This window comes from Nomascus leucogenys, chromosome 14 (assembly GCF_006542625.1).
Source record: "Nomascus leucogenys isolate Asia chromosome 14, Asia_NLE_v1, whole genome shotgun sequence".
Classification (NCBI taxonomy): domain Eukaryota; kingdom Metazoa; phylum Chordata; class Mammalia; order Primates; family Hylobatidae; genus Nomascus; species Nomascus leucogenys.
The window spans coordinates 33,495,051-33,519,334 of NC_044394.1; the positions used below are offsets into that span (position 1 = coordinate 33,495,051).

At 43.1% G+C, this 24,284-nt stretch overlaps 1 protein-coding gene across 1 annotated transcript in view; it reads left to right on the plus strand.

Annotated features, from left to right (window-relative positions):
- The window catches only part of ARHGAP25 (Rho GTPase activating protein 25), a 91,680-nt gene that overhangs the window by 26,143 nt on the left and 41,253 nt on the right, over positions 1-24,284 (plus strand). Inside the window, exons 2-3 of the mRNA XM_030827850.1 lie at positions 13,161-13,360; positions 20,150-20,237. Of these exons, the coding sequence (XP_030683710.1) occupies positions 13,161-13,360; positions 20,150-20,237 (288 nt within the window). The remainder of the gene's footprint in view (positions 1-13,160; positions 13,361-20,149; positions 20,238-24,284) is intronic.

Below are 24,284 nucleotides of genomic sequence, written 5' to 3' on the forward strand. Positions count from 1 at the left end.
ATTCAGTAGAATATTATTCAGCCTTAAAAAGGAAGGACATTCTGCAATATGGTATAACATGGATGAATCTTGAGGACATTATGCCAAGTGAAATGAGCCACTTCAGAAAAGACAAATACTGTATAATTCCACTTATATGAGGTGCTTAGAGTAGACAAATTCATGGAGACAGAAAGTAGAATGCTGGTTACCAGGGGATAGGGGAAGAAGGAAAAGGGAGTTAACTCTTTAATGGGTACAGAATTTCGTTTTTCAAGATGAAAAGAATTCTGAAAATGGATGGTGATGGTTGCACAATAATGTGACTCTACTTAATATTATTGAACTGTACATTCAAAAAGAGTTAAGATAGTAAATTTTATGTGTGTTTTACTGCAATAAAAATAATTGAGAAAAAATCACACAAGTTGTAATTGGAGAAAAATAGCCCAAGTCAAATATTACAACTCATTTTTCACCTTCAAAAGATCTCGTATGCTATTAGATGTGCTAAGCCAGAGGGATTTGGAATTAGGACTGCATCCTGGGGTCCTGGTGTTAGCCTGTTGAGTCACCCCCTCATGGTTCTCCTTCTTTTACCTCCTGTTTGTGCATCTCTGGTTCCTGCTTCTTCAGCCTTTGCACAAAAGCTTAGTTGGTCCTTCGGTGACTATTGGCTAAAAACAAATAGAAAAAGAAAAAAGAAACAAAAATGGTGTTCTTCTAGTTCTTCCATAAGAACTGTGAAGGAGTGGCCAGCCAGAAAGAAATGTCAAGCAGAGGCTAGTGTGTGGGCCAAGAAAGTCCAGGTCAGACAGAAACGCTACAGTTGCTCACAGATACATACAAAATAAGTCCTGACATTTTTGTGAGGACCTTGGGTGATAAAAGGGAAACCCCCTAACACATTTTTCAGGCAGCTGATAATGTTTGACAGCTTTGAAGAAGAAACAGAACTACCAGATGTCAGTGGCTGAATCATGGGGAAAATACTGCATTCTGCAAAGCCTTACTCAAGTACCATGAAGTGTAGCCCAAAGTTGATAAAAATGCTGGTAAATAATACAATTTTATGAAAAAGTAAAATCTCGATACTTTTTCACAAGTCACTAGCTGTAACCAAGACAACGATGTTGGTTTTTTTGTATTTGATCATCTTTCATGAATTTTAGAATACTTTCTTTATCAAACTCTAAAAAATCTTTAACAAAATTGCAAAGTGTCACAGCAGTGAAAATTTTCATAAACTTCACAGCTCTCAATTATATGACACAGTAGAAGAAGTATCAGAAATTTTCTGCTGTGTCATTTTCTGTTTCTCTGAAGACACTCCACTGTACTTCATCATTTTTCCATATACAGTTAAAACACCAAGCAAATATTTGGCCTGAATCCTAAAAATGTTTAATTCTTCCAATTTTCTGTAGTTGAATTCTCAGTGATATAGAGCATTCCTTCAATTCTCCCCTCCCCTTTTTTCGGTTTGAGATACTCTTTAACACCTAAGAATGTGATCTTCTGTTCTTTATAACTAACATTTAATATAAACTAATGTTAAATTTATCAAAAGCAAGTTCATAATCTTTGAAAACATATGACTTTTTAAATTATTGATGGGCTAAACCATTTACTAGTTTTTTAAATATTGAAGTATTCTTGCATTCCTGGAATAGTCCAGACATTTGAGTGACAAAACAGGCAAAAGTCTCTAACTGTGTAGAGTTTCTGGCATGTTTCACTGCATTAAAAGTGTAGAAAATTATTCTCATTTTTTCTATGCAGAGACTGTTCTACTCTTCACTGTTTCCATGGTGGGTTTTTTATGTGTATGGCAGTTATATATATTATTTAGTTTCTAATCTTTCTTTTAAAAATTTTATTGAGGTGTAATTTATATGCCATAAAATTCCTTTATTGTAAGTGTACAATTCAATGATTTTTAGTAAATTTATAGAGTTGTGTGATGATTACCACAGTCCAGTTTTAGGACATTTTTATTACCCCAAAAAGTTCTCTCCAGCCATTTTGCAATCAATCCCTGCTCTCACCCTCAGTCCTGGCAACCACTGTCTCTATAGAATTGCCTTTTCTGGATATTTCTTATGCATGGACTCATAGAATTTGTTGTCTTTTGTATTCAGGTTCTTTCACTTAGCTGAATGTTTTTGAGGTTCATTGTGTGGCATGAATCAGTCCTTTGCTCCTTGGTGCTGCCGAGTAGTATTGCGTTGTTTGGCTTTCCCACATTTTGTTTATCCAGTTACCTGTTGATGGCTTCTGGACTGTTTTCAGTCTTGACCATCATCTATAATACTGCTAGAAACATTCACATACAAAAACTGTTATGGACATGTGCCTTCACATCCCCCGAATAGATTCCCAGGAGTGGAATTGCTGGGTGCTATGGCAAGCTTATGTGTAACTTTTTAAGACACACCCAGTTAAGGGGTTAAGGGAGGATAGCTCCCCTCTCTGTTGAAGGAAAATTCGTTTTCTTCTTGTTTTTCTTCTTGTGTAGCTCCAGGTTAGGTGGAAAGGCACCCTCTGTTCTCACTGGTATCGTGATCTGGTTGAGGAGCCAGCAGGACAGAGCTGTTACTTTTTGTCTGGCCCGACTTTGGGCACCCAGGGTAAACTGGAAATAACATGCCCCAGCCAGGCCTCTGTGTGCACTTTCAGGTCTCCATCTGTTCCCTGTCTCCACGCTGCTGCTGTTCCTCTGTAGGCGTTGTTAGTGCAGGATTTTCTTGGGCCTTTTCCACTCCCTCTGGGGCAGGCTGTTCCATATGCACTGAGTTGTGGGACCAACAGCTTTCTTCAGTTTAGCCTTGCCCATCCTACATCTTGCAGAAATCCCTCTTCCCCCCGAATGGCATGCAGATAGCATCCTTCTTTACTTTTACTTTCATTTTAGATCCCCCCTTGTTATTACTGAGCTAGTCCCTCTGTCATTTTAAACTAAATTTGGAAATGGAAGCTCTTGCCATGAGGTCACCTAGAATTCTAGGCGGTCATTCCTTCCTGAGCTCCCTCACAGACCACCCTTGGGCTCCCCCCGGTTTCTGCTGCCCTTTCTCTCTCTCTGCCAGTAAGTGTTGGGGTAAAACTGACGTTACAGGAAATACTATCCATACTGGCAGCCTCAGTAAGTCTCTCGGTTCTTCCCATTCATCAGCTGATAAAGTGACAGCGCAAGGGTATGGAGGCGGATCTGTCTGGGAGGGAATGTGTACGTGAGTGGTATAACATCTGTGCAGTGTCATTCTGCTGTGCTCTGAGGAGTAATAGGTCTGAAATGCAGACCTTGGAAAACAGACAAGTTGAAGTTTAGAGCAATAGTTGACATGTAAAAAAAAAAACCCAACAAGCCTATTGAATTTATTTTTAAGCCTAATAAAATATTTAAAAAGATCATTTATTATATCAACATTCTAAACATCAACAGAGAAAATATGATGAACCCCCATGTAGACCCACTACTGAAATTCAACAAAATACTTTGTCACATTGTTTTATCTATCCCTTTCTTTTTCTTTTACTCCCTTTTATGCTAAGATATTTTAAAACAAATCCCAGACACATTTTCCCCATGCTTAAGTATGCATCCTTAAAAATATGCAAATTTTATTTTCTAGCCACATTGTCCTGATCACGCCTAACAAAACTAATCAATAATTCATTGGTATCATCTATCCTCTATCCATGATCAAATTGTCTGTTTTTAATGGAATCTTTTTATCAGGTTGTAGAATAGGAGAAACATATTATGACTTGTTTCCTGGGCCCACCCCACTGCTAGCATTATTCATTGGTCACTTTAACTCTCAGTAGAGTTAAAGTTTAAAATCACTGTTCCCTAAGACCTGTAGATGCCCCAGAAACTGACTGGAGTGATGTCTGTTAGGCCGTAATGGCTTGTAGCCTCCTCAAGGGCCAGTGCTTGATGGTAGTTGCCAGTACTTGAGCATGGCCCTGGAAGGGTCCTTCCTGTGAATTACTCAGGCCATATAATTCATCCGTGCTTATGCAATACAAATATTTCAAGCATCCTAATGCACTTATTTATTTATGAATGCTAGTGACCAGTGAACCAAAACCTCTTACCTAAAATAAATGACTAGCTTTGACAATGGAGGGGTCAGTACTTCGATTGCTCTTCCTAATTTAACACACCACCAGGGTGCTGGGCAGAGCTTACTGCACTAATTATCCTGCAGTCCTACCTGATGAGAATTGTTCTTCCTCACACTCGCGCCTGCGAAAGCAGGTAGCTTGCATATGCAGTTAATCAGCTACAGTGTCAAAGAATTTTCTACAGAGAAAATTTGCCCTCTGATTGCCAAATCTCTACTTTGCCTTGTGCTGAGGAAGAGGCAGCTCTGGGGCAGTGTTCAGTAGGAAACGTTCATAATTCCGCAAGCTTCTTGTTATTACACGTGGCTTCCTGTTATGCAGAGATAGGCAGAGAGGGCCGGGTAAGGTGTTGCAACTGATGGAGACACACAGACCCACAAGGGGCAACTGCACTCTAAATTCCTAAGAAACACGAAAGCCACAAAACATGAACACTGGAGGGGTGGCCCTGGAGAGGCACCCTAGGTGAAACAAATTTGCTGGAGTGCAAAAAAACCTTGCAACATTTGTTGCTGGCTCAGGTTTCCAGAGCTGCTGATGAGAAAGAAGAAACAAAGCCAGTACTCCTCTCTCTCTCCCCTTCTCTCTCTCTGTCTTGTTCTCACTCTCTGTCACTCTCTCTCCCTCTCTCTTTCTCTCTTTCTCACATACACACAGATAATTTCTCTCCCTCTGTCTTATATTGCTACCAAGGCAGCATTATTTGCCTCTTCCTGCAGAAGACATAGCCAGTGGTGCCAAGCCCCTTTCCAAAGCAGATTTTTTTCCTTTAGGTTGACACAGTCACTTGTCAAACAGTAAAGGGCATTTCTAGAATCCATGGAACACGGGAAAATTAAATCTGCCCAATTCTGGCGTATTGAGGCAGGCTTTAGGGAACGACTTTTAGATGTTTCTATGAATTAGGTTATACAAATTTGTCTCAAGGGTGAGTGCCCTGGGAAGACCCGTGTGGTTTAATTTCAGGGTACAGAGAGAAGGCTCCTTTGCTGTCATCAATCTCACAGTAAAGATGCTTTTTGAAGGAGCAATGCTTTTCATACTAAAGTTAAAAATGAAACTCAAAAGAATGATGGGTGCTTTTCAATGGGGGGGGGGGGGCGGGCGTTTGCTTTGAAGACAGAAAAGGGATACAGAAAGTGAGCCTGAAGTTTCTGAAGTCAAACGTCCTAATTTCCTTCTGGGTGGAAACTAAGGGCCATCATCCCGCAGTCTGATAACAGGATAGGTGGGTGGTCTGCATGTATGTGTGTGTGAATGTGGCAGGGGCGTTGCATGTGTGTATGTGGGCAGGGTGTGGGAAGGGACGTATGAATCTGTTTATCATTTTCAGGTGGTAGCGATGCCAGGTCTGCCGTTTCAGAGAGCTCCCCAGTAGGCTCCCTCCTCAGCTGTGGTGTGGGCCTGACTGCCGGCCCACGGTAGCTTAGCTCAGTCTCTCTCCTTCCCATGCCTCGGCCACGTGGGGCTTTGCTCAGAATCCCTAGGTCTCTCCACAGGAGCTTGGGTAGCAGCTGGTAAGACGTGGCAGGATTACCTAATATGTCCGTTTTCCTGTTGGGGTGTCAGCACAGCCTCAGTGGTGGGCTTGAGGTTTCAGTACCATTTCTCTGTCACTGTGTTTTCAAGGCCTGCTGAGCCTAGCAGAGCATACACTGGCGGAAATAGCACAAAACTGTGCACAATCTAGAGGCAAAATGGGTGGGGCTGAGGCAGCTGCTTCACATGATAGGTTAGGAGTAGTGGCTTTGTTCCCAGCTCAGTGAAGGGTGGCATGGTCTCTTCTGTCCACTTCACTCTGGGTTCTTTAACCCTGTGAATTACTAGACATGAATTCCATCTCCAATGTGGATGCCTCTCTTCACCACAAGAATACATGCTCCTTTCTGGGCTGTGGCTTAGGTATGGATATTGGGCTTTGAAATCAGATTTCTAGTTGTTAACTGGAGCATTTCACCTCGGCGAGCTTTGGTTCCTTGTCTGAAAAATGAGGGTGACAATATGGTGCTTACCATAAAGAGCATGAGCACTAAATGACACAGCTGTATAAAGTGCTTGCACTGTGGCTGGCTCATGGCAAGTACTCGATACATAAGTAACTATTGATATTCATTATTGTTAGATCAGGGATTATATCTTCCATCGGCCACTCTGCTCAAGTGGATACAGTGAACATATCCAGAAATCCTGCCAATAGGTAAATTGGCCAATATTTCTTGCAAATACAAAATGCCTGCATGGTGGCTCACATTTCGTTCTAAAACATTTATTTTATTAACTCAGCAAATATTTATCAAGATGCTTCAATTGCCAGATGCTTTTCTAGGAAGTGTGGAGCTTTACCAAAAATCCCAAGGAAAACAGCACCCTTTTCTGTCTTGCATCTCCGTTTATCCCCATAGCCTCAAGTGAGAAATGCTTCCCTCTGTGCTGGTTTCCTCTATGCCATCTTTTCTTTGGTTTCTGAACATCTATGCAAATAACTTTTCTGGTGTGAGATTTTCATGTCACTCAAATCTTCTGGCTTTCACTTGCACCTCTTTTCTCCCCCTAATCTCTTTCTTAATTCATAAGCCTTACTTATCAAAACCAAAACTCTTGGGAAGCTTGAAGCTCTCAGTCCACGCTCACACTTCATCATGTCCAGACCTGGACTCACCTGCCTGTTCAAACTGGCCTTGTTCTGATTTCCTTCCTTGCTTCCATGAATGGGTCTCCCGGATCCATCAGGGCTGTGTCTGGCTGATCTCATATCCTCAAGACCCGAAATGGTTCTGGTGCATGTCAAGTCCTCAATCTTGAATGAATGAATGAATGAATGAATGGGGAAGGCTACCTTACCTGAGCCACTCAAACCCCAAACCTCACAAAAATCCTTGTCTCCTGCTCCTCCTTGTTCAGCAGGTGGCTGAGTCCTCTCGGTATTAGCCTCTCATATTGCTTCCTCTTCCATCCTAATCCAGGCTTCTGGCTTTGCACCTGGGATATTGTGCAATGTCCAGCTAATCTCCCTCTATTCCATCTCTCTCCCTCTTTTCATCCCTCCCCTCCATAATATTCTCTTTCTTTTCTCTCATTTAGAATAAAATTGAGTCCATACTATAATAATAATGTTAATAATAATAGCTTTCATTTAATGTTTATGTTTTAAGAAGCAGGCACTGGCTGGGGCCTGTCCACTTATCCTTACTAATCCTTATGGATTTATCACCCCATAAGATACATGTTATTATCACAGCTTTACAGAAGAGGAAACTGGCCCTCAGGGATAGAATACTGCTTACCCAAGGCTGCGTATGTAGAAGCCTGTGCACTTCTGCTACTTTCTCCTTCCTTCTCTCTGCTAGGCACTGTGTTAGGTGCAGGATACAAGGATGAGTAAGGCCAAACATCAAGGCAGTACCCGTCTTCTTAGAGTGCAAGTGGAGAGGGAAGACAGGAAAAGAAAAAAGTACCAAGCAAGGTGATGAAGGCTACGATACACATGTGTCTCCACTGACAAGGGTCCAGAGCCAGGGAGCAACTAAGTCTGGCAGGGCCGGGAAGGCTTCTCACAGGAAGTGGGGCCTGAAGGGATTCTTGAAGGATAAGTAAGAGTTTTCCAAGAGGTCAAATTGGATGTAGGTGGGGGTGGGTGGGGAGGACATACCAGCAGAGAGAACAGCATACTGTCCTGGATAAAGTGCAGGATGGGTATGGAGAAAGAGCAGGAAATGCAGCAGAAAAAGCCACAAAGGACTCCAACTCCATGGTAGTTTAGCCTTCATCTTTTAGGAGGGAGGTGTTGGGGGTCATCAGAGGCTTTTAGGCAGGAAAGTAACATGATCAGCATTCTGTTCTAGAAGGCTCACATCATAAGCAATGCTGTCAGTGCTGAATATAAGGAACAGGCAACCTTCTGTGTTGATTGGTTGGCTGGGAGAATGTCACTCAAGTACATCAGAAAGACCAGTGGAGGTAAAGCAGGTTTGGGTGTGTGTGCCAGTGTTAGCCAGAAGAATGGTAGAGGTGAGAAGGGGAAAGGTGGTAAGTTTGATGAGGTGGTAAGCATGATGAGCTTGACATTCTCACGGAGGCACATTAGGAAGCTGGATGGATGGGTCCATAGCTCAGAAGAGAGGGCTGGGGGAAGCCGTGCAAATTCTACTCCCTTTTCAAATCCATTTAAACATGGTTCCCAAACTAATGCACGGCTCATATCAACATACTGGGAAAATAACTGAAATTGTTTCCCCAGCTCTGAAAGAACTATTCACACCTCACCCACACATTTACAGCCATCCAAAGTAGAATCTAGACTGAGTCAGAATTGAGAGCAGATTATTTTGGGGGTTCAGCGGCAGAAGATGAAGAAAGGAAGTGATAACGTTTCTCAGCTGACTTCTCTGTTCATACTTCCTTCTTTAATTTTCCTTTGCCCCATCTTGCGGCAAAAAGCAGCTAACTTCTACTGCAGAAACAACATCCCTAGGCATGTGGCACTTCTTCTATTTCTCTTCTTTCCTTTCCAGTACTCTCTCACACCTGCAGACTAAAATTCAGCACCAGCAGTCCTGTCATCCAACTATATTTTATCATGGGCCTCCCTTGCTCAGGAATATAAAATAGCTCCCTACTACCTCCCTAATCAAGTTGAACGCCTCACTCTGTCACCTAAAGCATCTTCGTCTCTGGGCCCTCCAGCTTGATTTCTCTATTTGATAAAATGCTGCCTCACCTTTGTGGCCCATTTCCACCCCACGCTTTGTAATGATAGCACTCAAGTTCTGGGAAGTGCCGACCAGCAGAACTTTCTGTGATCATGGAAACGTTCTCTATTTGCGTTGTCCAGTACTGTAGCCACGAAACACACAGGCTTACTGAGTACTTAAAACATGGCTAGTATGATGGAGGAACTCAATTTTAACTTAATGCAATCTATTTAATTCATTTAAATGTACACAGCCACTTATGGTTAGTGGCTACAGTACAAGACAGTGCAGTGCTAGGGGCTTGCTCATCCTCTCTCTACTAGAATAAGGTGAGGTTTCTAACCTCATTGAGGCCCTCATTTCTCACTTGCCCCAGGGTGTTCTGTAAACACTGAGCAACTGCCTTCCCACCTTTCCCCGCCCTGGTCTGCCTGCAGCCCCCTCTCCAACCCTCGGCCTGGTTCAGACCTCCTTCCTGAAGGGCTGGGAAAGTGCACTCAGGGTACAATGACTGGCTCACAAGTGAAGCTTATCATGGTTATTATTTTCATTATGAGAAAGAGCTCCATTAATAGTAACAGATCTCTTTGTTTACTTTATCCGGAACAAGCCACACCCACAAAGAAGAGAGACTGTTCAAAGAACCTAACAAGGAAAGTTAATCAAAACCAAGACAAACTGAAGGCCCCCAGACTTTCTTCTCTGCTATTTTAATCATCTCATGCCAGGCCTGGCTGGTGAGCAACACTGTGGGCTAAGGAGGGAGATGGCTCTGCACTTGGGATGGAAAGTGCCCCTGCTTAATCCCTAGCTCATCTGAGACCCCAGCTGTCTCCCTACCCCCAGGGTTTGGGCCTAATTTCAGCAGTGTGGAACTTTGTACTGAGCTATCCCCACTCTCTAACTTGTAATGGGTGGCCCAGTGCCCATAGTTACACCAACTATGGTGGGATGTTAACAGGCACTAAAGAAACACTGGTTGGATGTAGAGTGAGTGGTATCATTTATGGATATAAAACATGGCCAGGCAGAGCCTTGTTCAGATGTAAGCAGACAAGCTGGTTGCCTTTCTGCTACAAGGGCATCAAAGCTCCTCTTGGCCAGGTCTGGGAACATAAGATCCTCGCACTTACTCCTGCCGTTGCCAGGTCATTCTGCAATGCACATGTGCTCCTAGGAGGGTTTTTTATTTGTTTGTTTTTCTTATAGTTGTTTTTGCCACAACAAAGCATGAAAAATTTCACAGAACTGTGAACAAAATACCAGCAACTAATTTCTTCTATGCTGAGTGAATTCTCTCCAATCTGTGGTATCTTTTTCTCTTCTGCTAACCCCTTCCCACTTCTTCAATGCTGTTGGAGACTTTCAGTTTCCCCTAACCCCCACTGTGGTCCTAATGATGTCTGTGGGCCTCTGGGGGTGGCCCAAGGGGCCTGAGTCCTTCTAGCCGCCATGTGGCACTTCCCCCCACTCCTGAGTTGGCTCCATTTGGTGGCGTCACCCCAGAAGCCAAGTAAAGGTTTCTTATATGCCACTGCTAGAAGGGGGTCCTCCCTATCATGTATGATGTTGCTACAGTTGAATGGTCACAAAAGCCACACCGGGATGGACTTCACTGAGGCTACTGAGGTGGGGGAGAATGCCTCTGCATCTGCTGGAATGCCTCACTCTTCGATTTTCTCCAAAAGTTTTGTGTGTAAACTATCTTTTTCATTTTTGCCTACTCTCTGCCCTCTTTCTAGGACAGATAAGAGTCCTTGCAAGGTACAGTCTCTGACTTAGAGAGACGCAGAACTGTATACAGTCCTTCAAATTCCCTCCTCCTCATTGTATTCTGCCAAAATCTTCTGTAGTTCCTTTGGGATCATTTCCACAGCCTTAGAGCAAGTGATCAGCCCACAGTGGCTGCTGTTTAATTACAGATAGAAGGCCTTGAAGATAGCAAGTAACTGAGGAGCAAGATCTCAGATAAAGTTCTTAACTGGGCTGCTAAGACACACTGATATAAAGCAAATCCTTTGTAAGCAAACTACCAAATTATCATCAAAATATCAAATTACCTGTTCTACATCTGAGTATAAGCACTCTTATGATGATGTCTGTCCAATGGGAAGCTGAATCAAATATGTCTTGCAACCTGGGATACAACCTAGTATGACCTCACCAGGTCCCTGGTGGGAGGTAAGAAGTGACTGCCAGATGGAACCAGGTAAAAAGGTATATTATGGGAACTCAGACCCCTTGTGAGGGTCAAGGGAGCCCAGTTACAGTGGAGTCCTCTTCAGACAGCAATATTGGACCGAAGGGTGAAATGTGGAAGTAGGGTGATAACTCCAGATACAATTGGAGATAGCTACAGAAAGACTCTGTAATGCCATATAAAACTCTGGTGTTTGAAAGTATGCCATGACTATAAATAAAGATTGAGAATCACAGGCGTAAAAGGAGATAGAAATAAGAGAATCAGAAAGAATGAAATTATATCCTTTGCAGCAACATGGATGGAGCTGGAGGCTATTTATCCTAACTAACTCAGAAACAGAAAATCAAATATCCCATGTTCTTATTCATAAGTGGGAGCTAAACAATAGGTATACATGGACATAAATATGGGAATAACAGGCACTGAGGACTCCAAAAATGGGGAAGGCAGGAGGGAGGTGAGGATTGAAAAATTACCTGTTGGTTACAATGTTCAATATTTGGGTGATGGGTACACTAGAAACCCAATCCCCACCATTATGCAATGGACTCATGTAACAAACCAGCACATGTACCCCCTGAATATATTTTTCAAAATCAATGAGGAGATGTTGGCAATTTAATGCATTAAAGATAGGAAAGAAGAAAGAGAGGAAGCTTGATGATGGAATGACATTTTGAAGTGAAGAGTTAAGTTGAAGAAGCACACAGTGATGACCCCCATCTTTTTAGTAGGAAGTAAAGTCATCTGTTGATAAAAATAGTAAGAGTAACATATACTTACCTTTGACCAGGGACTGTGCTAAGTGGTTTGCCTATGTTTGTTTAATCTCTACAACAATTCCATAAACAAGGAAGTATTATTATCCTAATTTAGCAAGTGAGGAAGCCGAGGCTCAGAGAAGCATAATTTATCCACCGTCAAAAAGTGAGGAAAGGTAGAACTAGTCTCCAATCAGGTGAAATGAAATGAGGTGAGAGTAGAGTTGACAGCTTAGTTTAGCTGTGTCGTGAGTGGTCCAGGGATGGACAAAAGCTGAAAAAGGCGGTTGGAAGATGGAACCTTCCTCCAGCAACACTTGGCAGAAGGAGAGGGGTGCAGACACTGGGTATTTGCAAGTGTGGAGGGCAGTACAGGCCAAAGAGACAAGGGCATCGTTGAACTGGCTGGGAAATCAGGAAGATGGGGCTCAGAAGGAAGTGTTGAATGGGGACCAGGGTGATCGATGGAGTGCTGCGGAGGGAAGGAAAGGAGAGAGTGGTCCTGGGTGGGGGTTACCATGGAGACAAGATGTGGAGGTACAGGCTGGACTTAATGGAATGACAGGCAGAACTGTGTGAAAACAAAAGCCGATTATACCACGCAGCAGGTTCAAGGGGCTCTGGCTTCAAATCCTGCTTCTGACTTCTATTGGCAGTGACAACCTAACTGTAAAGGTCATAGGAAGGCAGCAGCAGTGAGCTCCTTGTACAGCATAAAGGGCTGGGATACTCTCCGTGGGCAGGGAACAGAATGGCACTGGGCAGGAGAATTCAGAAGGTGCCAACTCCCTGCAGGCTGGCCCTGTGGCCGGGGGCTGGGTTTTGAGTGGGGTCCGCTGGAGGGGGCCTGCATTCCACAGCGAGGTTGGAGCTAACACAGCTTGTGTCGTGCGGCCACTCCTCTAACCGGCCGCTGTGGAAGAGTGCCCAGGCAGCTTCCGGCGGCCTCTGCAGCTGCGTGGGACTCACCCCGAGCCTTCAGAGTGAGGCATTATTTTCTCCTCTCTCTTGTCAGATACTGACTCCCACGCAGGAAAAAGGAAGCACCTTTTGTCAGATGCTGTGGCCACTTCCTCTTCAGAAGGCTCCAGCCAACCTTTCGCTTTGCAGAATGACGGGGCCTGCCGCGGTGCCGGACTGCCTGTGCACGGGGCCACCGGCCGCAGCCTGGGTTTTATTCTTGGCCTGGCCCTGATTGGGAGCTGGCCCCTTGGCTGCTTCTCTGGCTCGGGGGGGACTTTCTCTTGCTCAGATCCGGACCTCTGAACTGGACCTGGCTGTCGTCCCCCCCAGCTTCTCAGCCCCCTCTGGGGTTCCTCTCTCCTCTCCGCCCACTCTTTGCTCACTGCCCCATGTCCCTCAGTCAGTCGGCCTGTCTGTTCCTCTCTATAGCTCGGTCAAGGAGTGTGATGACCGGCGAGCAGATGGCTGCCTTCCATCCATCGTCCACCCCCAACCCGCTGGAGAGGCCCATCAAGATGGGCTGGCTGAAGAAGCAGAGGTCCATCGTGAAGAACTGGCAGCAGAGGTACTTTGTGCTGAGGGCGCAGCATCTCTACTACTACAAGGAGGAAGAGGACACGAAGCCCCAGGTACCAGCCAGGCTGTTTGTCCCGTTCATAAGGCACGGAGGAGGCGGGCCTGGAGCCCGCTGGGATTGCACTTAAACTCACAGGGGCCTTCTCTATAGGACCAGACACACCCATTGGAAAGGAAATTGCTTTTCCCTTTACACTATTTTCTAGATACATAAACTGAGTTGCAAAGATGACAGAGTGGTCCTCCAGGAAGCACCAGGCTGGGCACTGTGGAGTTTCCTACACATGGCTCTAAGTCAAGACTGGCAACAGGGCGGTGATGGTGGTGACACTCAGTCAAGGGCTCAGAGAGAGTGGATTTGGGTTCAGGAAAACCGACTTTGGGACTCATTGATTTGTTTGTTCAATAAGTATTTATCGAACATTTATTATGTGCCAGACACTGTTCTAGGTACTTGAAATAAACTATGAGCAAAACAGATAAAAATCTCTACCATATGCAGCTTAGAATATGGAGGAAAAGACACATAAACATAACAAATAAGAAAAGTATGTAGTTTGTTAGAGAAAAGATTAGTTCTATGAAGAAAAAAATAGGATGAGCTAGCAGGTGTCAAGAGTTAAGGGAAGATGTAATTTTAAAAAGGATGGTCAAATGACCTCATGAAGAGGGTGACACTGGGGCCAAGACTAAAGAGGAGAGGGAATAAGCTGGGTAGATCTCTGGGGAAAGAATGTTCCAGGCACAGAGAACAGCCGGTGCTAAGGCACCAAAGGGAGCATGTCTGGCCTGGCTGCGGAATAGCAAGGAGGGCACTATGGTGGGAGCAGAACTAGCAGGTAGGAATCAGAGGGGGTGAGGTCTGAGAAGCAAGAGCGTAGTCAGGGATCAGGGGCACAGACTGCTTGGGCACTGCAGGCCACTGTAAGTACCTGAGCATTCACCCTGAGGGCCACAGGGAGGCATTGCAGGGCTCCGAGCAGAGAGTGACAGTTTTCGGTTTAAATTGTAAAAAGACAGTTCTGGCTACTGTGCTCAAAAATGGAACAGGGGGAAGACGCAAGTAATCTAGGTAAGGGGTTAATGATGTTTAGGGGCTCAGTAGGAGTTGTGGGTTGGAGGAAAATGGTCAGCTTCTGGATATACTTTGAAAGTAGAGCAAACAGGATTTCCTGATACAGTGGATAAGGCTGTGAGAATGGGCTTTAATCCTAAATCTTGGGCCTAGGTCTCTTCGGCCATCCTCATTGCTTTTTTGGCCAAGTAGTGTGCGAGAATAAAAGAAGATGCTCTGAAAAATTACCCCAGGACCCCAGGTGCAAACTGGATGTCTCAGGGCATCCAGCACAGCTGGTCACCCACCTAGAACTCATGTGTGTGGAGATGGAAGTATGGGCTTGGCCAGAAGGAGCTTATTTGGGATGACAGACTCTAGAACCTTCCAGAGTCAGAACAAAGTCCCGACAGGCAAGGACAAGAAGTGTGTAGATATTGGGGGTGGATGGGACCAAAGTGAAAAGGTCATTTTGGAAGAGGACTGTTTTCTTTAAGGGCAGGCTTGAGGATTCATTACACATCAGCAGGACTTGGTTAACCAGTTCCTCCACTTAAGGGCTCTGACCTCTGAGTGTCTGTCACTGCAGAGGCCAGGGAAGGATCACAGGGACCCCACCACAGACGGGGCTCTTGCCTGGTGTTCTGTGCATGGTAACCAGCCTTCCTTCTCTTTATAAACACCCCAGACCTTATTAAAGCCAAGCAATTCCAGGCTAAGATGGTGGTTGACATGTTAAGATGATGGAGGAAGTCTTCCTATCTGCAGAGTATAAGGGAGATGGCAATAAGGCCTTGGCCACCCCAAATCAATGAAAGGGGAAGCTGAGTGTGTTTCCATGAACTGTAGAGGGTGAGAGGTACTTTATATAAAAGGATGTGTTCTTTCCTGGCTCCACCACTGTTTGGCCCTGTAATTATTTAATTTTTCTGGACCCCTCTATATTCTTTTATAAAATCAGACAATACTACCTGGCCTGCATTTGTCACAGGATCAAATGACATAAAGCAGGTGTAAAAAACTGTTTTGTAAAAACATAAACTAATGTCAAAGGGTAAAATAAATATCTTAAGGTTCTTGCTTCTCCTCTTTACTTCTGGGAAGAAGAAACCCAAAGACTTCTCAGGACTAAATCAGCCTGAGATAATTAGTTAACCCTTCTAAGATGACAAGGATAATTTATTTTGAGGAAATCTATTGATATAATACATCAGATCAATAGGTCAGGTTAGCAAAACCACATAACCCTTCAATAGATGGCTGAAAAATGCATTGATAAAATCCAACACTCATTTTAAATGTGAAAAATAGAAAACTAAAATGTTTAGGAATAAAATAATAATTTCTTAGAAAGAATAGTGTATTTTACTGCATGCTGATATGTATTGTTTGATTATAAAACTTTAAAAATTATTCACAATCCCATCAGTAAGAAATAGCCAGCTATATCCCCTCCACTTTCAGCCTTCCCTATACGTATTTAGGAACTCATCTACTGTAAATGCAAAGTTAGTATAATAAATATTATTTAATGAAAAAATTAACAATATGTGATGAATTTTGCCCCCAACATTAAATATGATTCTACAATGTAATTCTTCATTATGTCAAAACAATCTATTACATGAATGTTCTATAATTTAATTAATTTTCCACTGTTAGGAATTTGGGCTGATGTTTATAGTATTATCACAAACAATAATTAAGTAGATTCCCCACAGCATTGTTTTTATTAATGATATGACAACAATGCCCAGTGGTAGGGGCTAACTTATAATAGGCTACATTTATATGTCTATACAATAAAATACAATTCAGACATCGATGCTCCTAATTAATACTTTTTGAAATGGAAAGATGTCCGTAACATTATTGTCTTTAAAAAGCAGTGTATATCAGAAGATGATGTATATACTAATCCCATTCTTGAAAAAAAAATCATGAATCTGTATTTATAGAAAAAGGCCTAGAAAGACATACAAGGAAGTATTAACCGTGGTTATCTCTGAATACTGGTGTTACACATACAATTTTTAATGTTTTTTTAAAAATGTTTTATAATTAAAGTGTAATAGTTGTAAATTTAAAAAGAATGCACACAAACATCCTATCCCCCAAGATACCAAAAAAACAGAAACATCACAATAATCTTAGAGCCATCAGGCATAAGGGCCCTCACATACACTGATGATGTGTGTGTCAGTTGATACAACCTTTCTAGAAAGTTATTTGGCCAGATTTACTAAACACCAAAAAATTGTCATACCCTTAGACACAGTGATTCTGGGTCTACGAAGTTCCAAAAGAAATAATAAGAATATCCAATGCTATTTATAATGAGAAACATTGGACCTAGCGTCCGACAAAGGAGAATGTAAATAAATTATGGAACCGTGTATGATAGACTTTCCTGTATGTGCTTTTGGGGAATCTTCTGGCCCTATAGAAGGCAGTCTGTGCATTTTTTCTTTGAGTTCTCAGAAAGATCCCGTCCAGTCCTAACAGTATAAGGCTGTGTAAGTCCATGAACTAGCTTTATATAAACCATTCTAGAAAGTTGTTTGTCAGGGAAATTGTTTCAAACAGAATCTCAGCTTATTGCCTTCAAGTTTCTGTTACAATGATGGTCTCAGATAATCCTAGTAGTAGGGTAGACCCGTGGTCCCATTGTCTCATCTGCCTGTTTTCTGAGGCATCGACACAAGTGGTTATCTACCAGCGATGTGCTGGTAAATAGTTAACAACTGGCCCTCTAATGGGAGAGTTGATTGAAGTGCAACATTTGCTAATTTCTGTGCGGCAGATACTCCCATCACGACTGATGCGAGCTACCAACATGATACCACTGAACTCAGAGCTGAGAAGAGACATGCAATAGCACCACATTATATAGGATTTCCACCGCACAGATAGAATAGATGGAAGTAACCACAACAGCAGAAATGATAGCAAAATAGAGTAAAGCATCAGAAAGTTGTAAAATTAAATATCTTCACCTTTTTAATAGAAAATATTTCATTGTAAGCTTACAATGAAACTGGCTTAAAATTTAACAGTTAAGTTCTCATGAGCCAATATAAGCATTTTGAAAAATGCTTTAACAAGGAGTTGGGCTAAAATGTAGTTCTAGATGAACTTTTAATTGGATTTAAAAGTTATAGCTAGAGAATTCTAGATATTCTGGCACCTCACTGCCACAGTTGTTTCCATTGCTTTACTGCTGAAGGACTTGTGGCCTCCTGCATAAACCTTTCCGTCCTTCCGTCTTTATACAGAGTCCACCCCAGTCAACTTGCTAAGTACTTGAAAATGGCTCTGGGCAACTTGGGCCCTTCCCTTCCTGGAACAACTCTTCCTTCCCCATCAGTGTCCCCACCCTCACCCCTACTGGTGTCTCTTCCTCTTACCTGCTTTCCTCTTGCCATTTATGAAGTTCAAGGCTCTCATGCTGAGCTTGAGGAAAGGGCCTGCAATTAGTCATTTACACCTTGGTGTGAACATGTTTAACTCTGATTGTTACTTCTCTCAGCAAGTGGGACTTGCAAGTAAAGCCTTATTTGTAATTCTGGAATCACACTGACTGAGGCTGGAATCATAGATTTCTTACTATCTAGCTTTTGTGATCCTGGGTCAACTAATTAACTTCCTTGAGCTTTACTTCTTCTTTTCTCCAATGGGGGAGAATAACAGTCCTTCCATCCTAGACTTCTTATGAAGATTAGATGTGCTGATATATTCAGGGCAATCAGCATAGAATCAGACACCTAGGGACTGCTCAATACATGGCATGTATATTTTTAGTATTTTGTTGTTACGATTTCTGATGAAATGATTTTGGGTATCAAATGACAGTTTAGAGAGGTATACTTAGGGGAGGCAGAAACCTCTGCGATTGCCCTTTCCTTCTCTTCTTACCAGACAGTGCTCCCTCCTGTCTAAAAGCAACATGGCCTTTTACTCTGGTGCCATAACTCATCAAAAGTAACTCAGCAGCACAACCTCAGGGTCATTTTTTCTGAAGGCATGGATGTGATTTATTAAAGATGGTGAGGACTGTGTAGGTGGAGGTTATTTTTAAACAATAAAATTAGAGGAATGTAGAAGAATTGCAGAATTTCATTTTCTAGACCGATTTTCTTTTTCTTCTCCTTCCCCTTCCCCTTCCCCTTCTCCCCTTCCTTGTCTCCTCCTCCATTTTTTCTTTCTTCTCTTCCTTCTCCTGCCTTTTCTGTTCCTTCCCCTCCTCCTCCTCTTCCTTCTTGTCTTGTTCTCTCTCAGTCTTCAGCATTTTTATTTCTAGATCCTCAAGAAACATTTATTCTCTTAGGCTCCTGAGTGGATCTTACTTCTGAGATTTCCTTAAGACTCTTTTGCCTTTATAGTGTTCTCTGCCACCAGTCGTCTCCATCCGTACTTTGTTTTGAAATAACGATACATGTGTTTACTCAACTCAGAATCAGGTCTGCTACCTTCAACAGCCAGCGAGGTGTAGATTATGAAAAACTATGAGTAACTAGATCCAGTGCACATTAACTATGTCACTTTGTGCAGTCAGACATTCAAAGTGTCAGTTTCGTCATCTGCAAAGTGGCAGTGATAAATCTTGCTGTGCTCTGGATATGGAGCTGTTATGGGGGTCTAATGAATTATCTCAAGTGGGCCAGGCACGGTGGCTCACGCCTGTAATCCCACCACTTTGGGAGGCTGAGGTGGGTGGATCACGAGGTCAGGAGATCGAGACCATCCTGGCTAACACTGTGAAACCCCGTCTCCACTAAAAAAAATACAAAAAATTAGCCGACGCGGTGGCGGGTGCCTGTAGTGCCAGATACTCAAGAGGCTGAGACAGGAGAATCGCTTGAACCCAGGAGGTGGAGACTGCAGTGAGCTGAGATCACGCCACTGCACTCCTGCCTAGGCAACAGAGCGAGAGTCCCTCTCAAAAAAAAAAAAAAAAGAAGAATTATCCCAAGTGGAATGCACTGTGATAAAGCACCATACACACACATGGTGGAAGTGGCTTGTTTTTCTGATAATATATCTGTATATAAGAGGTCACAAATCCTACTAAACCCTCAGTCCCCCTTCATAGATCTGGGCTTGGTGGTGGGACCATTTCCCGCCACCTCAGCTTTGATGGTGAAGAGCACTGGCTTTGGACTGACTTCTGAGATGAACTACTATTCTGGCACTTACTAGCTCTATGACTTTGGGTAGATTACAGAAGCTTTCTGATCTCTTTTCCTCACCTATAAAATGTGCATAATGGTACTTTGCTTGGAGGACTGCTGGAAGGACTAAATGAATAATACATTCTAGGTGGTTAGTGAAGGTGCAGGCACCTTCTACTCAATACCCCATCCCTCCAATGGTGACCTGAGTGGTTCAGTCCTCCCTGAACCCCTCTGGCAGCTTGGCAGGTAGCATGGTCTCCCCAGCCTCAGCATTGCCTTCACAAAGACCAAGTGTCTCATTTGGCCATCAAGTTGGATCCTTGGAAAAGTGAGAAGAGGCAAGTATTAGTGATGGCACCCTCTTAGCTCATTCTTATATCAGAACCTCGTTTTTCTCTGGGCACCTGGTTTGCTCTGGAATAGCTGCCCTTTAATTTGCCCGAGGCCTGAGTAGCAAAAGGGGCCCCATTAAAACTGGGAGGCTAGCTTCCCATGTCCCTATCCTCCTGCCCTCCTCCCCATCCCATCATTATCCTATCTGTTCTCCAACTCAATTTTAGTTTACAGGTGTTAAATTGCTGCTTATCCTTAAGGCCTGACTTTTCATCTTTCAGGGCTGCATGCCTTTACCAGGAAGTACAATCAAGGAGATCGCCACAAACCCAGAAGAAGCTGGGAAGTTTGTCTTTGAAATAATTCCAGGTAGGCCACAACAGGTAGGACAGAGGTGCAGTGCAGAAGTAAAATGGGAATTTTACTTCTGGATCTTTCCTTCTTCCCATTTTACTACTGGATCCTAGAAGTCAAAGCTATATTCGGAGAGTCATTCAGCTAACTAACCAACCAGCCTATTGAGAGCCCACAGTGGTTCTGTATACAGTTAATGAAGCTATTGTAGTTTATTAACTAGTATCAAGTGCTTGAATAATGCCCATGAAATAAGTAGGTGAGCATTTTGCTCAACTCTGTAAGCATTTCATGAGTGTGTGCTAGGAGCCAGGTACTGTACAAGGCACTGAGCCACTGACATGAAAATTGTACCTTCTCTACTCACTAAAATGAACTCAGTCTAGAAGGTAGTAGGTCATCAAATTTAACAGTTAAAATATAAATGGAAGCATGTGAAATTGCCGTTTCGATGGGTCAAAAATTATAAAAATTCAGCAACCTCAGATGGTTCCACCCATTGCATCTCACCCATTGCACGTGATTGGCACATTGGAGGGTGCCTCTTTCAAATCAAGAGTTTCCTTCCTTGAATGCATTTGGAACAAGGGGAGTTTGGGTCATGCTCCTGGATCTGCCACCCTGAGATGCTTCTACTCTTCTCCCTGTCTCTTGCTCCTATGCTAGGCCTAGCCCTGCCAGGGGATCCAGGACTAGAGGCTAGTCTGGCTGTGTAGTGTACTGACCACAGCAGGGGAGGCCACGTGGCCCCTGAGTGCCTCTTTTCTTCACCCCCTCCTTCCCACTCACACAAGGTCACTGTGTGCATAAGAAAGTTGATGGAGAAGGCAGCATAGCATAGAGGTTAGAAGTGTCCAGTCTGGAGCTAGCCTGCCCTGACCCTGGCACTTACTATTTGTGTAAGAAGTTACTTAATTTCTCCCTGCCTTTTGATTTTTTGTCTATAAAATGGGGACTATAATGATAATAGTGAAGATTAAATAAGGAAATCAATATGAAGCATTTGATACAGTGCATGTCATATCAGTGTTTGATATTTGGGAATAATCTAGAGATAATTATAATGCAGAAAAAAAATCCTAAACTTGGCTATGACTGCTTATAGAATACAAATAAAAAAAATTTTAAGTTCCTAGATGCTTGCTTGTTTTTTTTTTTTTTTTTTTTTTTTTTTTTGAGTTGGGACAGAGTCTTGCTCCATTGCCCAGGCTGGAGTGCAGTGGCGTGATCTGGGCTCACTGCAGCCTCTGCTTCCCCAATTCAAGCAATTCTCCTGCCTCAGCCTCCTGAGTAGCTGGAACTAGAGGTGTGTGCCACCATGCCCAGTTAAGTTTTGTATTTTTAGTAGAGACAGGGTTTCCCATGTTGGCCAGGCTGCTCTCGAACTTCTGACCTCAGGCAATCCACCTGCCTCAACCTCCTGAAATGCTGGGATTACAGATGTGAGCCACCATTCCCAGCCTCCCTTGCTTTTTAATCTGAAGGTGTAACTTCCTCTCTTTCTCTTCAGAGGAAAAGCAGGAAAGCCTGCTTTTTCAGTCTCTCCTCACTAGAAATATCTGTCTCCCTTTCCACAAAGGTTATTCTGTTTTTAGGATGCCTCTCCCAGTGCAATTCATGGGACACAACCATCCATGGTAACACGTGTGTCCGAAAGCCTGGGTTTTCAATCTAGAGTAACCCTGCTGAGAGATCCAGCTGAACATTCACTGTGGGCTTTGCACCAAAAATACCTACTCTTCAACATTGCTATACCAGTGCAGGAGGAAGCTTTGTTCTCTCATTATCACTTATGCTTGCAACAGTCTCCTGGCCTGCTAGAGGAATTCACAAACAGATCCTTTCTCTCTCTCTCTCTCTTTCTCTCTCTCTCTCTGTCTCTCTCTCTCTCTCTCTCTTTCTCTCTCTCTCCCTGTCTCTCTCTCTCTCTCACACACACACACACACACCACATCTCATAAGGACAAATAATACTAAAGTAATAATAAGATAGGAAAGCATTTTCATAAAGATACCATCATCTTCCAAGGTTCCACCCAACCCTAAAGTGAGGCATCCTTCATGTTATAACATAGAGAATTTTTAGTTCCTCTTTTTATCATCCTCTTTTGCAAGATGATTCTCCGGAGCTAATGCTGGTGTAAGAAATGGGCTTCCTAGATAGGATCCTCTCTCTGTGATCACCAGTTTTAGTTGCACAAACACCACATAGAAACTTTTAATTGTAGTCATGCTAGTTTTTTTTTTAATTGGGGGCAGCCAACAATTTCGGGTAGGCTTCCCTCTCCCTACTGATCTCTCATAGAATAACTATCTATTCTCCTCCTAACCCAGGGAATCACCAGGAATAAGGAGTTGTTCCTTCTGTTGCATATGTTATCTCATTTAGTTCTCATACCACTTTATGATCTGTTGTCACTCATCTATACAACAAATTCATTGAGCACCTCCTATGAGGCAAGTACTATTGCAGAACTGGGAATGTGGCAAAGAACAAAGCAGCCTGCATGCACATTACTTGGGAAGAGACTGGCAGCAAACCAAATATATGGGGAAATTATGTAGTTTTTCTGATAGCATAACAATTATGGGGAAAATTAAACCAAAGAGAGAGAGGGTGCTGGCTGAGGTGATTGATTGGTTATTGTGAACAGAGCTGGCAGAGTTTGTGTCATTGAGAAGGTGACCTTTGGGCACAGATCTGAAGGCAATGAGGGAGTCAGCTAAGAGCACAGCTGGAGGAAGAGCGTTCCAGGAAGTGGAAATTGCCAGTGCAAAGTCTCTGAGCCTATTTCGTATGTTCAAGGAAGGTCAAGGAGGCCAGTGTGGTTAGAATGAAATGATGGCAGGAGACAAGAATAGGACATTTTCTCAGGGGTGGGCACAGATTTCATAGCCACTTGCAGGCAATGTGAGAACTTTAGCTTTTCTGCTAGAAGGATGGGAAGCCACTGGAAAGTTTTGAGCAGAGGTGTGACATGACATAACTCATGTTTTAAAATTCTTTTGAATTGAAAACAAAAGTAAGTAGTGGGGGCAAGGGCAGAACAAGGAGATCAGTGAGGAGGCTTTTGCAGGAATCCAAGTCAGAGATAGCAATGATGAAGGGGCTGTGAAGTAAGCAATTTCTGATCACATTTTGAAGGTAGGGAGGGCTTCATTTGCTAATGAATTGGATGTGGGAAAAAGAAATCAACGTTGACTCCAAAGTTTTGGCCTAAACAATGGAAAAGATGGATTTGCTGAGATTTGTGCATGTAGCAAGTTTTTTTCGGGGGTTTTGGGGTAAGGGCATCAGTTTTGGACATATTAAATAATATCTCCATTGTACTGGTAAGGAAACTATTGCTCAAGATAATTTAGCTACTGTAGTGATAGAGGTAAGAACAAGATATTAAGGGATTATAGAATAAGGACTCCCCACTCAACTTGGAATAGGGGGAAGAAAGGTCCCTAGAAAAGGTAACATTTGAGTTGGGTTTTAAAGAATGGATAGGAGTTCTTTAGGCAGATTAAGAAAAGAAGAGAGGTCTGTTTCCAACAAGAGAAACAGCCCAAAGGGTAACACATGTTGAACAGGCTGTGTTTAAGTCAGATAAATTATGTGCCTTAGGTCAGAGGTGCTGTTTGTGAGCTTTGTATTAATGTCAGGCAATTCCTGTTAATGAAAGTCTGTTCTAGCACCTCAATTATGCCCAAATATTTACTTTTCTGTAGGACAACAGAAACCTTTCAAATCCCCTTTGGTTCTTGTCTCTTGGACCTATCTTAATGTCATCAAGCTTCACATTATTTCACCCTTTGGGACAACCTGGTTTTCAATCATCCTGTCATCAGGTCATCAGCTCTCCTAACCAGAAGAGTTTGTCCATGGAAGTCCTCTTCATTCAGGAACATCTTGAGACCTGGATGTTTCCCAGTGGGGTTGCTCATGACAGAACAGAAAGACCTCCCAGGAATCAGGGTAAAGTTAGAAGGCATGTTTTAACAACATAGTAGACTGGAGTTAGGTGGAGACGGAGGCGGGGAAAGACACCAGATAAATTTTGTTCAAGGTCAAAT